This window comes from Hyla sarda, chromosome 10 (assembly GCF_029499605.1).
Source record: "Hyla sarda isolate aHylSar1 chromosome 10, aHylSar1.hap1, whole genome shotgun sequence".
NCBI classification, from domain to species: Eukaryota; Metazoa; Chordata; class Amphibia; order Anura; family Hylidae; genus Hyla; species Hyla sarda.
This window is the reverse complement of record NC_079198.1, coordinates 133,897,662-133,911,068: the sequence shown is the minus strand read 5'-3', so window position 1 is coordinate 133,911,068 and position 13,407 is coordinate 133,897,662. Positions and strand designations below refer to the sequence as shown.

The window sequence follows — 13,407 nt, the reverse complement described above, 5'->3', positions numbered from 1 at the left end:
AGACAGAGAACCAGTACCAGGGGTACTGAGTAGATTATTCAGCAATACCTTTCAGGGGTACCCCCATTATTCAATGTACGATAACTCAGATATCAGGGTCCTTTTATGCGCTCATTCGCTTTGACACGTGCCATAAATGTATACGGCGGGACAGACCCTGCAGGCGCCTCCATATCCCTTTCGGTTTTATGTTGCCATTACGTGATTCTTTTTGCTTGGAACAAGTCGTGTCCATAGGATAAGATTAGAGACAATTGAATGGACTTGTAAAATCTATAGGTTGTGGCCCGTATCACTATAGGAAGTCCAGGCCTTGTAGGAAAACCTACAGACATTGTAGTGTATCCCCCCCCTAGGGACCGGGAGGGGCAGTTGGACCCTCTTAACACCTCCGCACCCTCCTCCTATCACAGACACTTCCTGCGGACGGACTGGCATATCAGGGCAGCTCACCGTGTTGGCACGCGTTTCCGTAGAACCCTCTCAGGCACTGACAGGTCCCGGTTACTTTGTCGCACGTCCCATTGTTCAGGCAGGAACATTCCAGCTGACAGTCGGCTCCATATTTCCCAGGAGGACATTCTGTAATGGACGACAGCAAAGATGTCAACATGGAGCCTACAGTACATTCCAGTGGGCTCCAAACGGTGGACCTCCAGCTGTTGCAAAACTACAAGTCCCAGTTAGGAGTTGTAGATTTGCAACAGCTGGAGGTCTACAGTTTGGAGACCACTGTTATATTGACACTATTACCCCATACTCCTACGTGGTTCTTTCTGGCATTTTTTTTCTTTACTGGCATTTATTTTAATCTGCCAAGCAGCAACAATTTTTTTTATTTATTTATTTATTTATTTATTTTTTTCTGTGGCATTTTGTTCTAAAATAGTGGGTTTGAGACTTGGTGTGTTTTTTTTTTTTTTTTTTTCCTTTGGTGTTTTTTCCCCCTGTGGTTTTTATCATGACAAGTCATGTGATTCGTTCATCATGTGACTCAAATATTTCTATTGAAGAAATGGAAAAAAAATAAAAATAAAATAAATGCCCCAAAAAAAAGCAATACTATAACCCACATGGCGGTTTTTTTTATGTAATTTTCATTTGTTTACTCCCATAGACTTGTATGGAAGAAAAACACCAAGATTCTGTCCAAAAAAGTGTGCCATAGTCTCAAAATGCTAAAATTTTGGAAAACTACCACTGAGGCAAAAACTGCAGAAAAACACCAAAAATGAGTAAAAACAACACCAAAGGAAAAACACATCTAGTGGGTATGGAGCTTTATAAATCCTTACGGACTTTTAGCTGACATCTGGCCGTGGCGTTTTTTCACAAAAAAAAAACGCTTTGCGGCATTTGTAACGTTTTTTTAGGGGCATTTTTGCAACAACAAAAAAATAAGTCAGTCCAGGTAGTTGTAGTTTTGCTTTAGCTGCAGGTCCACGGTTTGGAGACCACTAGCATAGACTATAACAGTGGTCTCCAACCTGCGGACCTCCAGATGTTGCAAAACTACAACTCCCAGCATGCCCGGACAGCCGTTGGCTGTCCGGGCATGCTGGGAGTTGTAGTTTTGCAACATCTGGAGGTCCGCAGGTTGGAGACCACTGAATTATAAGATGGCTTTAAAAGCTCATATTATGGCCAAAAGACTCCGCTTCCCTGTGTGATCCATGTACAGTTCAGTAGAAACCGGCCAAATAATTATGTTATCTTTTAAAGGGGTTCTCCACTTTGGACAATCCTTCCTTGTTAGAAGGTTCCCTTGACAATAAACTAATCAGAAAGTGTTTCCGTACTGTGATCTCCAGCAATCAGCTGTGATCTGTGGTGAAAACTGAACATCAGTTTCCCTGCAGCGCCACCACAGGAGAAATGAAGTATTACACAGTGCCCATTCACATTCCATATCAGCTGTGCTGGCTTGTAAGCTATGACGCCATGTCACAGGATCTGAAAGCAGAAAGCTCCCTGCTTACCCCTCCACTCCTGTCAGCAAGGGGGGACCAGACCAATGATGTGAAGGGAGGAACTAGTATTACTGCTTATAAGATTTATAACACAAGACCATATAAAATATAAAAATGCGTATCGGCGCTTAGCTAGGGGAAAATTTTTTTTTATAAATAAAACACACACTTTCTATGATCCTGATGATTTTAAGTGTGTGTTTTATTTATATAAAAAATGTTCCCCTATCTTAGCGCTGATACACATTTTTATATTTTATATGGTCTTAATTTATTGGTGGTAGAGCGGAGATCCACCTTGTCGCATCTAGGCAGCTAGTTAGGGTCTATTCAGAGCTGGTGTTAGATTTGAATTTTCCCAAAATTTATAACTCATTCGATAAGGCAGCAGTGAGCCTGTTCTCATGAAAACTACTGTGCCATAGAACAGCTTTCTGCTGCCTTATCTAATGAGCAATAAATCTAATGAGTAGTAATACCAGCGTTCCCCTTCGCATAGTGGTCAGGTCCCGTGTTGACAGGAGGAAGGGCGGCAGACTGCTTTCACAGCCTGTGATGTGATGTCACAGCTTACAATGGCGCAGCACAGCTGATATGTAAGATCTGTGCACTATGGCTTATAACATTATATTAGTTACTTGCTTTATTATACTTTTTGACACCATACACAGGTTGTTTCTTCTAATGCACAGTACGTACCTTCCTCACACGTGGCTCCCGTCCATCCTAGACCACAGCTGCATATCCCATTGGTCGGGTTGCACAATCCTCCGTTCTTGCACAAGCAAATTTGCAGACAGTCTTCCCCGAAATAATTATTGGCGCAGGCTGGAACGTAAAAAAAAAGGGGTCTGTATACGAGTGCAAGTTTATCAATTTTTTTACACATGTTCTCCGATCCGGTTATCCTTAGAATTTCGCTTGTTCTGCTTCAAGGGGGTCCCCATATTCCGTGTTAGGCCATATGAAACAATGTGTGTGTGTGGGGGGGAGGAGGGGGGGTCCCAGCTATTCTGGGCCAAGATGTCTCCAAGACCCCAACATACTGCTCATCGGTGGAGGGCGGGGGTGTGGGGGTGGGTGGTGGCACCGGGCAGGCACCCCATTACTAAACATTCTGCCAGTCTAGGATCGGTGTTCATACCGTATTCGCAGTTCTTTCCTCTTCTCCCCGAGGCGCAGACGCAGTCGCCAGTCACATGATTGCAGGATCCATTAGGACCGCAGCGGCACACATGGGCGCATCCGTTTCCATACCTCCCTCGAGGACACACTGTAACAGAACAAAGCCGCCGATAATATGTTGTGACAGTTGTGGTTTTTTTGCACCGCATATACGGAATTCGGTCATCACTAGGATAGATGCTTACCGGTGCCGCAGTCGGCTCCAACGTAACCCGGTGGACAATGGCACGCTCCGGTTGTGGCTTTGCAATGGTCGCCATTCTTACATTTGCATTCATGTTCACAGTTTCTGCCGTAATATCCACTGATACATTCTGGAATGTGAATATGTGGAACAATCAGTGGGGGAAGGCCTGGTTGCTAGGACCTTTTACATAAGGTTTTCAGGCTATAGTTACATAGCAACCGGTCTGTCCTAGATTGATATTGATTTAAAGGGCTTCTCCACTGGAAAACATTTTCTTTTAAATCAACCGGTGCCAGAAAGTTAAACAGATTTGTAAATGACTTCTATTAAAAAATCTTAATCTTTCCAGTACTTTTCAGCTGTTGTATACTACGGAGGAAGTTCTTTTCTTTTTAATTTCCTTTCTGTCTGACTACAGTGCTCTCTGCTGACACCTCTGTACATGTCAGGAACTGTCCAGAGCAGGAGAGGTTTGCTATGGGGATTTGCACCTAGTCTGTACATTTCCTGACATGGACAGAGGTGTTAGCAGAGAGCAGTGTGATCAGGCAGAAAGGAAATTCAAAATGAAAAGAGCTTCCTGTGAAGCCTACAGCAGCTGATAAGTACTGGAAGGATTAAGATTTTTTAATAGACATAATTAAAAAATCTTTATAACTTTCTGGCACCAGTTCATTTAAAATAAATTGTTTTCCACCGGAGTACCCCTTTAAAGGGGTACTCCGGTGGAAAACTTATATATATATATATTTTTTTTATCAACTAGTGCCAGAAAGTTAAACAGATTTGTAAATTATTTCTATTAAAAAATCTTAATCCTTCCAGTACTTTCTAGCTGCTGAATACTACAGAGGAAATTATTTTCTTTTTGGAACACAGAGCTCTCTGCTGACATCACGAGCACAGTGCTCTCTGCTGACACCTCTGTCCATTTTAAGAACTGTCCAGAGTAGGAGAAAATCCCCATAGCAAACATATGCTGCTCTGGACAGTTCCTAAAATGGACAGAGATGTCAGCAGAGAGCTGACAAAAGAATTTCCTCTGTAGTATTCAGCAGCTAATAAGTACTGGAAGGATTAGATTTTTTAATAGAAGTAATATACAAATCTGTTTAACTTTCTGTCACCAGTTGATTGAAAAAAAAAAAAGAAAAAAAAAGAAAAATAAGTTTTCCCCTGGAGTCCCCCTTTAAAGGTAAGCAGATTAAAGGGGTATTCCAGGAAAATACTTTTTTTTATATATACCAACTGGCTCCAGAAAGTTAAACAGATTTGTAAATTACTTCTATTAAAAAATCTTAATCCTTTCAGTACTTATGAGCTTCTGAAGTTAAGGTTGTTCTTTTCTGTCTAAATCCTCTCTGATGACACGTGTCTCGGGAAACGCCCAGTTTAGAAGAGGTTTGCTATGGGGATTTGCTTCGAAACTGGGCGTTTCCCGAGACAGGTGTCATCAGAGAGGATTTAGACAGAAAAGAACAACCTTAACTTCAGAAGCTCATAAGTACTGAAAGGATTAAGATTTTTTAATAGAAGTAATTTACAAATCTGTTTAACTTTCTGGAGCCAGTTGATATATAAAAAAAGTTTTTTCCTGGAATACCCCTTTAAGAAGACGTGACAGGACAGACACCAGTGTTTCCCAACCAGGGTGCCTCCAGCTGTTACAAAACTACAACTCCCAGCATGCCCGGACAGCCAACGGCTGTCCGGGCATGCTTAGAGATGTAGTTTTGCAACAGCTGGAGGCACACTGGTTGGGAAACACTGACCTGCACCATGAAAGTCTTAAAACTTCTAGGATTCTTACCATTGCTGAGAACAAGGCACTTACTTAGCTGACACGTGTGTCCATGATAGCCTGGAGCGCAGATACACTCCCCAGTCACTGGGTGGCAGTCTTGATGCTGACCGGGACATTGGCAAATTTTGCCGCAATTCAGGCCGTATGTTCCCGGAACACAAGCTGGAGGAGGGAAAACGAGACGCTCATATAATGGACACTCGAGACGTAATAACACATAAAGGGATTGTAAAAACACCTTCTCTTTGTCACTTACTTTGGTCACATCCATTGCCAATGAATCCCGGCGGACAGCCGCACTCCCCAGTGATGTGATTACAGGGGGTCCCATGGGGGCAACTACAAAGCTTGGAGCAGTGATCACCATATGAACCTGGGAGACATGCTGAGGAATATTATAAAAATATTAATTGCTAACGTGTGGAAATAGGGGGCAGTATTATAGTAGTTATATTCTTGTATATAGGAGTAGTATTATAGTAGATATATTCTTGTATATAGAGGCAGTATTATAGTAGTTATATTCTTGTATATAGGAGCAGTATTATAGTAGTTATATGTGAATACGGGTAGAAAAACAGACATGGTGCACATCTACAATCTTGTATAATGATCTGATTGCTTCTCAGCATAATATCAAAAACTAACAGGTTGTTATTATACATTTTTGATCAAAAAGTACAAGCCCACTCGCCACGTCAAGGCCACCTATCCAGAGTGGGTCCCTAACGTCCCTAGCATAAAATGGCGCAGCACCGGGCGGCGACCACCACCGCCGCGACGCCAATGCCCAGGTCGCCGCTCGGTGCTGCGCCATTTTATGCTAGGGACGTTAGGGACCCACTCTAAATAGGTGGCCTTGACGTGGCGAGTGGGCTTGTACTTTTTGATCAAAAATGTATACTAACAACCTGTTAGTTTTTGATATTATGCTGAGTAGCAATCAGATCATTATACAAGATTGTAGATGTGCACCATGTCTGTTTTTCTACCCGAATTCACACTGTGATTTCTATCCCCTCTTTTTTTTTTTTTTTGTTTGAACATGTTGTCTGCACTCTTCCCCACCCCCTCAGCCCAACCCTATATAAGTAGTAGTTAGCTACACATGGGTCATTTCTTTCCTAGCAGCCTCCCAGTATGACTGGGAGAGCATGGTAAGTGAGCCATTACACCTTGTTCACACTGGTGTGGTGCTGTGCGGTGTCCGTCGCTGCCGTGGCGCCGTGTCTGCGGGGGGGTGCGGCCCATAGACTGGTTTGAGTGGCATTGGGGCCGCTCTGCCGGTGGGTCGTTCGCCCCTGTGGGCATTGGTGTCGCGGCGGTGGTGGTCGCCGCTCGGTGCTGCGCCATTTTATGCTAGGGACGTTAGGGACCCACTCTAAATAGGTGGCCTTGACGTGGCGAGTGGGCTTGTACTTTTTGATCAAAAATGTATACTAACAACCTGTTAGTTTTTGATATTATGCTGAGAAGCAATCAGATCATTATACAAGATTGTAGATGTGCGACCATGTCTGTTTTCTACCCGAATTCACTCTTATAGTAGTTATATTCTTGTATATAGGAGACAGTATTATAGTAGTTATATTCATGTATATAGGGGGCAGTATTATAGTAGTTATATTCTTGTATATAGGAGCAGTATTATAGTAGATATATTCTTGTATATAGGAGCAGTATTATAGTAGTTATATTCTTGTATATAGGAGCAGTATTATAGTAGTTATATTCTTGTATATAGGAGCAGTATTATAGTAGTTATATTCTTGTATATAGGAAGCAGTATTATAGTAGTTATATTCTTGTATATAGGAAGCAGTATTATAGTAGTTATATTCTTGTATATAGGAGGGAGTATTATAGTAGATATATTCTTGTATATAGGAGCAGTATTATAGTAGTTATATTCTTGTATATAGGAACAGTATTATTGTAGTTATATTCTTGTATATAGGGAGCAGTATTATAGTAATTATATTCTTGTATATAGGAGCAGTATTATAGTAGTTATATTCTTGTATATAGGAGGCAGTATTATAGTAGTTATATTCTTGTATATAGGAAGCAGTATTATAGTAGTTATATTCTTGTATATAGGAGGGAGTATTATAGTAGATATATTCTTGTATATAGGAGCAGTATAATAGTAGTTATATTTTTGTATATAGGAACAGTATTATAGTAGTTATATTCTTGTATATAGGGAGCAGTATTATAGTAATTATATTCTTGTATATAGGAGCAGTATTATAGTAGTTATAGTCTTGTATATAGGAGCAGTATTATAGTAGTTATATTCTTGTATATAGGAGCAGTATTATAGTAGTTATATTCTTGTATATAGGAGCAGTATTATAGTAGTTATATTCTTGTATATAGGAGCAGTATTATAGTAGTTATATTCTTGTATATAGGGGCAGTATTATAGTAGTTATATTCTTGTATATAGGGGCAGTATTATAGTAGTTATATTCTTGTATATAGGAGCAGTATTATAGTAGTTATATTCTTGTATATAGGAGGGAGTATTATAGTAGATATATTCTTGTATATAGGAGCAGTATTATAGTAGTTCTATTCTTGTATATATGAGCAGTATTATAGTAGTTATATTCTTGTATATAGGAGCAGTATTATAGTAGTTATATTCTTGTATATAGAAGACAGTATTATAGTAGTTATATTCTTGTATATAGGAGCAGTATTATAGTAGTTATATTCTTGTATATAGGAGCAGTATTATAGTAGTTATATTATTGTATATAGGAGCAGTATTATAGTAGTTATATTCTTGTATATAGGAGCAGTATTTTAGTTATATTCTTGTATATAGGAGCAGTATTATAGTAGTTATATTCTTGTATATAGGAGCAGTATTATAGTAGTTATTTTCTTGTATATAGGAGCAGTATTATAGTAGTTATATTCTTGTATATAGGAGCAGTATTATAGTAGTTATATTCTTGTATATAGGAGCAGTATTATAGTAGTTATATTCTTGTATATAGGAGCAGTATTTAGTAGTTATATTCTTGTATATAGGAGCAGTATTATAGTAGTTATATTCTTGTATATAGGAGCAGTATTATAGTAGTTATATTCTTGTATATAGGAGCAGTATTATAGTAGTTATATTCTTGTATATAGGAGCAGTATTATAGTAGTTATATTCCTGTATATAGGAGCAGTATTATAGTAGTTATATTCTTGTATATAGGAGCAGTATTATAGTAGTTATATTTTTGTATATAGGAGGCAGTATTATAGCAGTTCTATTTTTGTATATAGGAGGCAGCATTATAGTAGTTATATTCTTGTATATAGGAGCAGTATTATAGTAGTTATATTCTTGTATATAGGAGCAGTATTATAGTAGGTATATTCTTGTATATAGGAGCAGTATTATAGTAGGTATATTCTTGTATATAGGAGCAGTATTATAGTAGTTATATTCTTGTATATAGGAGGCAGTATTATAGCAGTTCTATTTTTGTATATAGGAGGCAGCATTATAGTAGTTATATTCTTGTATATAGGAGCAGTATTATAGTAGATATATTCTTGTATATAGGAGCAGTATTATAGTAGTTATATTCTTGTATATAGGAGCAGTATTATAGTAGTTATATTCTTGTATATAGGAGCAGTATTATAGTACTTATATTCTTGTATATAGGAGCAGTATTATAGTAGTTATATTCTTGTATATAGGAGCAGTATTATAGTAGGTATATTCTTGTATATAGGAGCAGTATTATAGTAGGTATATTCTTGTATATAGGAGGCAGTATTATAGTAGTTCTATTCTTGTATATAGGAGCAGTATTATAGTAGTTATATTCTTGTATATAGAGGCAGTATTATATTAGTTATATTTTTGTATATAGGATCAGTATTATAGTAGGTATATTCTTGTATATAGGAGCAGTATTATAGTAGTTATATTTGTGTACATAGAACTCTCCACAGGGTTAAATGTATGTAAATCTTTGCTTTATGGATCTATTTTACATAATGTATTTTCTTCCAGTATTTATCTTGTATCTCCCTTTGCAGGACTTACGCTTATCGCAGTGCTTCCCTCTCCATCCGGTGGGGCAGTCACAGGCCCCAGTAATGTGGTGACAGGAATTACCAAATCGACATTCACATTTCTCCAGGCACTGGACTCCGTAGGTCCCCGCTGGACAGGCTGCAACATATAATTGGTTTTATAATGTTTTTTAGTAGATACAAGGAATCAAGAATCAGAGGAAGAAGAGAAAATCCTATATATTCCGGTCACTATCTATGGGTTATGTTATCTATATTTTTCACCACTTGCTGGTAAACTACATTTGCTCAAAAATTTATAATGACTATAGTCAGTGTTTCCCAATCAGGGTGCCTCCAGCTGTTTCAAAACTACAACTCCCAGCATGCCCGGACAGCCGAAGGCTGTCCGGGCATGCTGGGAGTTGTAGTTTTGCAACAGCTCGAGGCACCCTGTTTGGGAAATAGTGTTGAGCACGAATATTCATAATACAAATGTGGTGACGGGGTGGTTCTGGTAATAGTGTAGGGTATATTGGTATTAATCCTCGATTGTCGTGACGCCAGGGTGGGGTTTCCTCAATGCAATGGTCCTACCGCCAACCGTCCCACAAACGGCAGGGAGAAATAACGGAATGTCCACAGCAGATTTTATGAAGTAAACTTGAAGTAACTTTACTGTATATTTTATGCAACGGCATGGAACACAACAGTCTTTGGGAGAGAGGACCGGGATACAGGTTCCTCACAGGTTTGCTGGGACTCTGGGATCAATGAGCTTTGGTGCTAGCCACTGTGCTACTCTTTTTTAGTAGATTTGAGTTTCTAGTAGTCACACAGAATTCAGTAGATTGAGCTTGGATAACTCACGGTTTTGTGGCTGCGGTATTAGGCTTCAGGCCTAGCTTGAATTGATATTTTTGCTGAGATGTGCTTTCTTTAAGTGCCAGGAACAAGAGAGAGAATTTAGTAGCTGCAGCCCCTTATATATTAAGAGGGAGGGACAAAGCTCATTGGTCAGCAGAACCTGTCAGTCCTGACCCAGTGAACTCTGGGTATCACATGACCCAAAGGTCCTTAAACCATAATACAATTTAATTAAAGGCCTCTAAGGTCCTATACAGAGGTATTCCTATTTAACATATTAAAGGGGTATTCCAGGAAAAAAAATTTTTTTATATATCAACTGGTTCCAGAAAGTTAAACAGATTTGTAAATTACTTCTATTAAAAAATCTTAATCCTTTCAGTACTTATGAGCTTCTGAAGTTAAGGTTGTTCTTTTCTGTCTAAGTGCTCTCTGATGACACGTGTCTCGGGAAACGCCCAGTTTAAAAGCAAATCCCCATAGCAAACCTCTTCTAAACTGGGCAGTTCCCGAGACAGGTGTCCTCAGAGAGCACTTAGACAGAAAAGAACAACCTTAACTTCAGAAGCTCATAAGTACTGAAAGGATTAAGATTTTTTAATAGAAGTAATTTACAAATCTGTTTAACTTCCTGGAGCCAGTTGATATATATAAAAAAAAGTTTTTTTTTCCTGGATAACCCCTTTAAATATACATATAAATACATTAAATACCATTTATTTGAGGCGACTAGGGGTTAGTCCTACAGGAGAGCCCTATTGACATGGAGGGACTCTGGCTGAGGGGACTTTAGACAAAGGGGCAGGACCAGGTCCTGTACCGGGACACCACACAAATTTTTATCGCGAATATCCGCAATTTGCGATTTTGTAAATATTTAGAATATAGTGCTATATATTCGTAATGACAAATATATATATTTTTTTTTTCACATGCAAATTTTTATGCCAATTTTCGTTTTTTTCACATGCAAATTTTTATGTGAATTTTTATGTAAATTTTCCAATGGAAAAAAAAAAGTGAATGAACTTAGCGAATATGCTATTTCGTGAATATAGGACAAATAATCGTCAATATAGTCACGAAATATTGCGAATTCGTCTATCGTCCCACCTGGACAACCCCATTCTCTATAACTGCGGACCTCCAGCTGTTACAAAACTACAACTCCCAGCATGCCCGGACAGCCCCTTTAAAGATAAACCAATAATATCAAAGTCCCAAAAGACCCCTTCTACGGTGACCTTGTTCTATATCCGCTGTCCAGTTTTTAACCAGTATGACTGCACTGTGTCCCAGCTTTTCTGGTGACCTGATTGGTTCATCTGCGTAAACATATATCTGTCACCTAGAAATATTTTATGACTGACAGATCATTTTCTTTTATTGTGTACATATTACTATTTCATTGTTTTATACCACCACCTACCTGTCTGACAAGATTCTCCAATCCACCCTGCTGGGCACATACAGGCGCCAGAGCCACGCTCACACACGCCGCCATTTTGACAAGTGCAGTTTTGCAAACAGTCGTCTCCGTATTTTCCTGGAGAACATTCTGGATCCCAAAGTCAAGAAAATCAGGTGTAAATGTCATTGATCAAAGCATCGGGACATATAAAGAGATCACTACAGTATATAAAGAGATCACTACAGTATATAAAGAGATCACTACAGTATATACAGAGATCACTACAGTATATATGGAGATCACTACAGTATATACAGATATCACTACAGTATATAAAGAGATCACTACAGTATATACAGAGATCACTACAGTATATACAGAGATCACTACATTATATAAAGATATCACTACAGTATATATAGAGATCACTACAGTATATATAGAGATCACTACAGTATATATAGAGATCACTACAGTATATAAAGATATCACTACAGTATATAAAGAGATCACTACAGTATATATGGAGATCACTACAGTATATACAGATATCACTACAGTATATATAGAGATCACTACAGTATATAAAGAGATCACTACAGTATATATAGAGATCACTACAGTATATAAAGATATCACTACAGTATATAGAGAGATCACTACAGTATATAAAGAGATCACTACAGTATATTATAGAGATCACTACAGTATATATAGAGATCACTACAGTATATATAGAGATCACTACAGTATATATAGAGATCACTACAGTATATATAGAGTTCACTACAGTATATATAGAGATCACTACAGTATATATAGAGATCACTACAGTATATACAGATATCACTACAGTATATACAGATATCACTACAGTATATATAGAGATCACTACAGTATATATAGAGATCACTACAGTATATAAAGATATCACTACAGTATATACAGATATCACTACAGTATATATACATATCACTACAGTATATATAGAGATCACTACTGTATATACAGATATCACTACAGTATATATAGATATCACTACAGTATATATAGAGATCACTACAGTATATATAGAGATCACTACAGTATATATAGATATCACTACAGTATATATAGAGATCACTACAGTATATATAGATATCACTACAGTATATATAGATATCACTACAGTATATATAGAGATCACTACTGTATATACAGATATCACTACAGTATATACAGATATCACTACAGTATATACAGAGATCACTACAGTATATATAGAAATCACTACAGTATATATAGATATCACTACAGTATATATAGAGATCACTACAGTATATATAGAGATCACTACAGTATATACAGAGATCACTACAGTATATATAGATATCACTACAGTATATAAAGATATCACTACAGTATATATAGAGATCACTACAGTATATAAAGATATCACTACAGTATATATAGAGATCACTACAGTATATATAGATATCACTACAGTATATATGGAGATCACTACAGTATATAAAGATATCACTACAGTATATATAGAGATCACTACAGTATATAAAGATATCACTACAGTATATATAGAGATCACTACAGTATATATAGAGATCCCTACATTATATATAGATATCACTACAGTATATATAGAGATCACTACAGTATATATAGAGATCACTACAGTATATACAGATATCACTACAGTATATATAGAGATCACTACAGTATATAAAGATATCACTACAGTATATATAGAGATCACTACAGTATATAAAGAGATCACTACAGTATATATAGAGATCACTACAGTATATACAGAAATCACTACGGTATATATAGATATCACTACAATATATAAAGATATCACTACAGTATATATAGAGATCACTACAGTATATATAGATATCACTACAGTATATATAGAGATCACTACAGTATATATAGATATCACTACAGT

At 37.5% G+C, this 13,407-nt stretch overlaps 1 protein-coding gene across 2 annotated transcripts in view; it reads right to left on the bottom strand.

The window, feature by feature from the left end:
• The window catches only part of MEGF6 (multiple EGF like domains 6), a 447,412-nt gene that overhangs the window by 33,435 nt on the left and 400,570 nt on the right, over positions 1 to 13,407 (bottom strand). For both annotated transcript variants that reach the window (XM_056544570.1, XM_056544571.1), the window contains 8 exons: positions 11,478 to 11,606; positions 9,213 to 9,341; positions 5,403 to 5,531; positions 5,177 to 5,308; positions 3,341 to 3,469; positions 3,115 to 3,243; positions 2,670 to 2,798; positions 454 to 582 (listed from right to left, as the gene is read on the bottom strand). In XM_056544570.1, the coding sequence (XP_056400545.1) occupies positions 454 to 582; positions 2,670 to 2,798; positions 3,115 to 3,243; positions 3,341 to 3,469; positions 5,177 to 5,308; positions 5,403 to 5,531; positions 9,213 to 9,341; positions 11,478 to 11,606 (1,035 nt within the window). The remainder of the gene's footprint in view (positions 1 to 453; positions 583 to 2,669; positions 2,799 to 3,114; positions 3,244 to 3,340; positions 3,470 to 5,176; positions 5,309 to 5,402; positions 5,532 to 9,212; positions 9,342 to 11,477; positions 11,607 to 13,407) is intronic.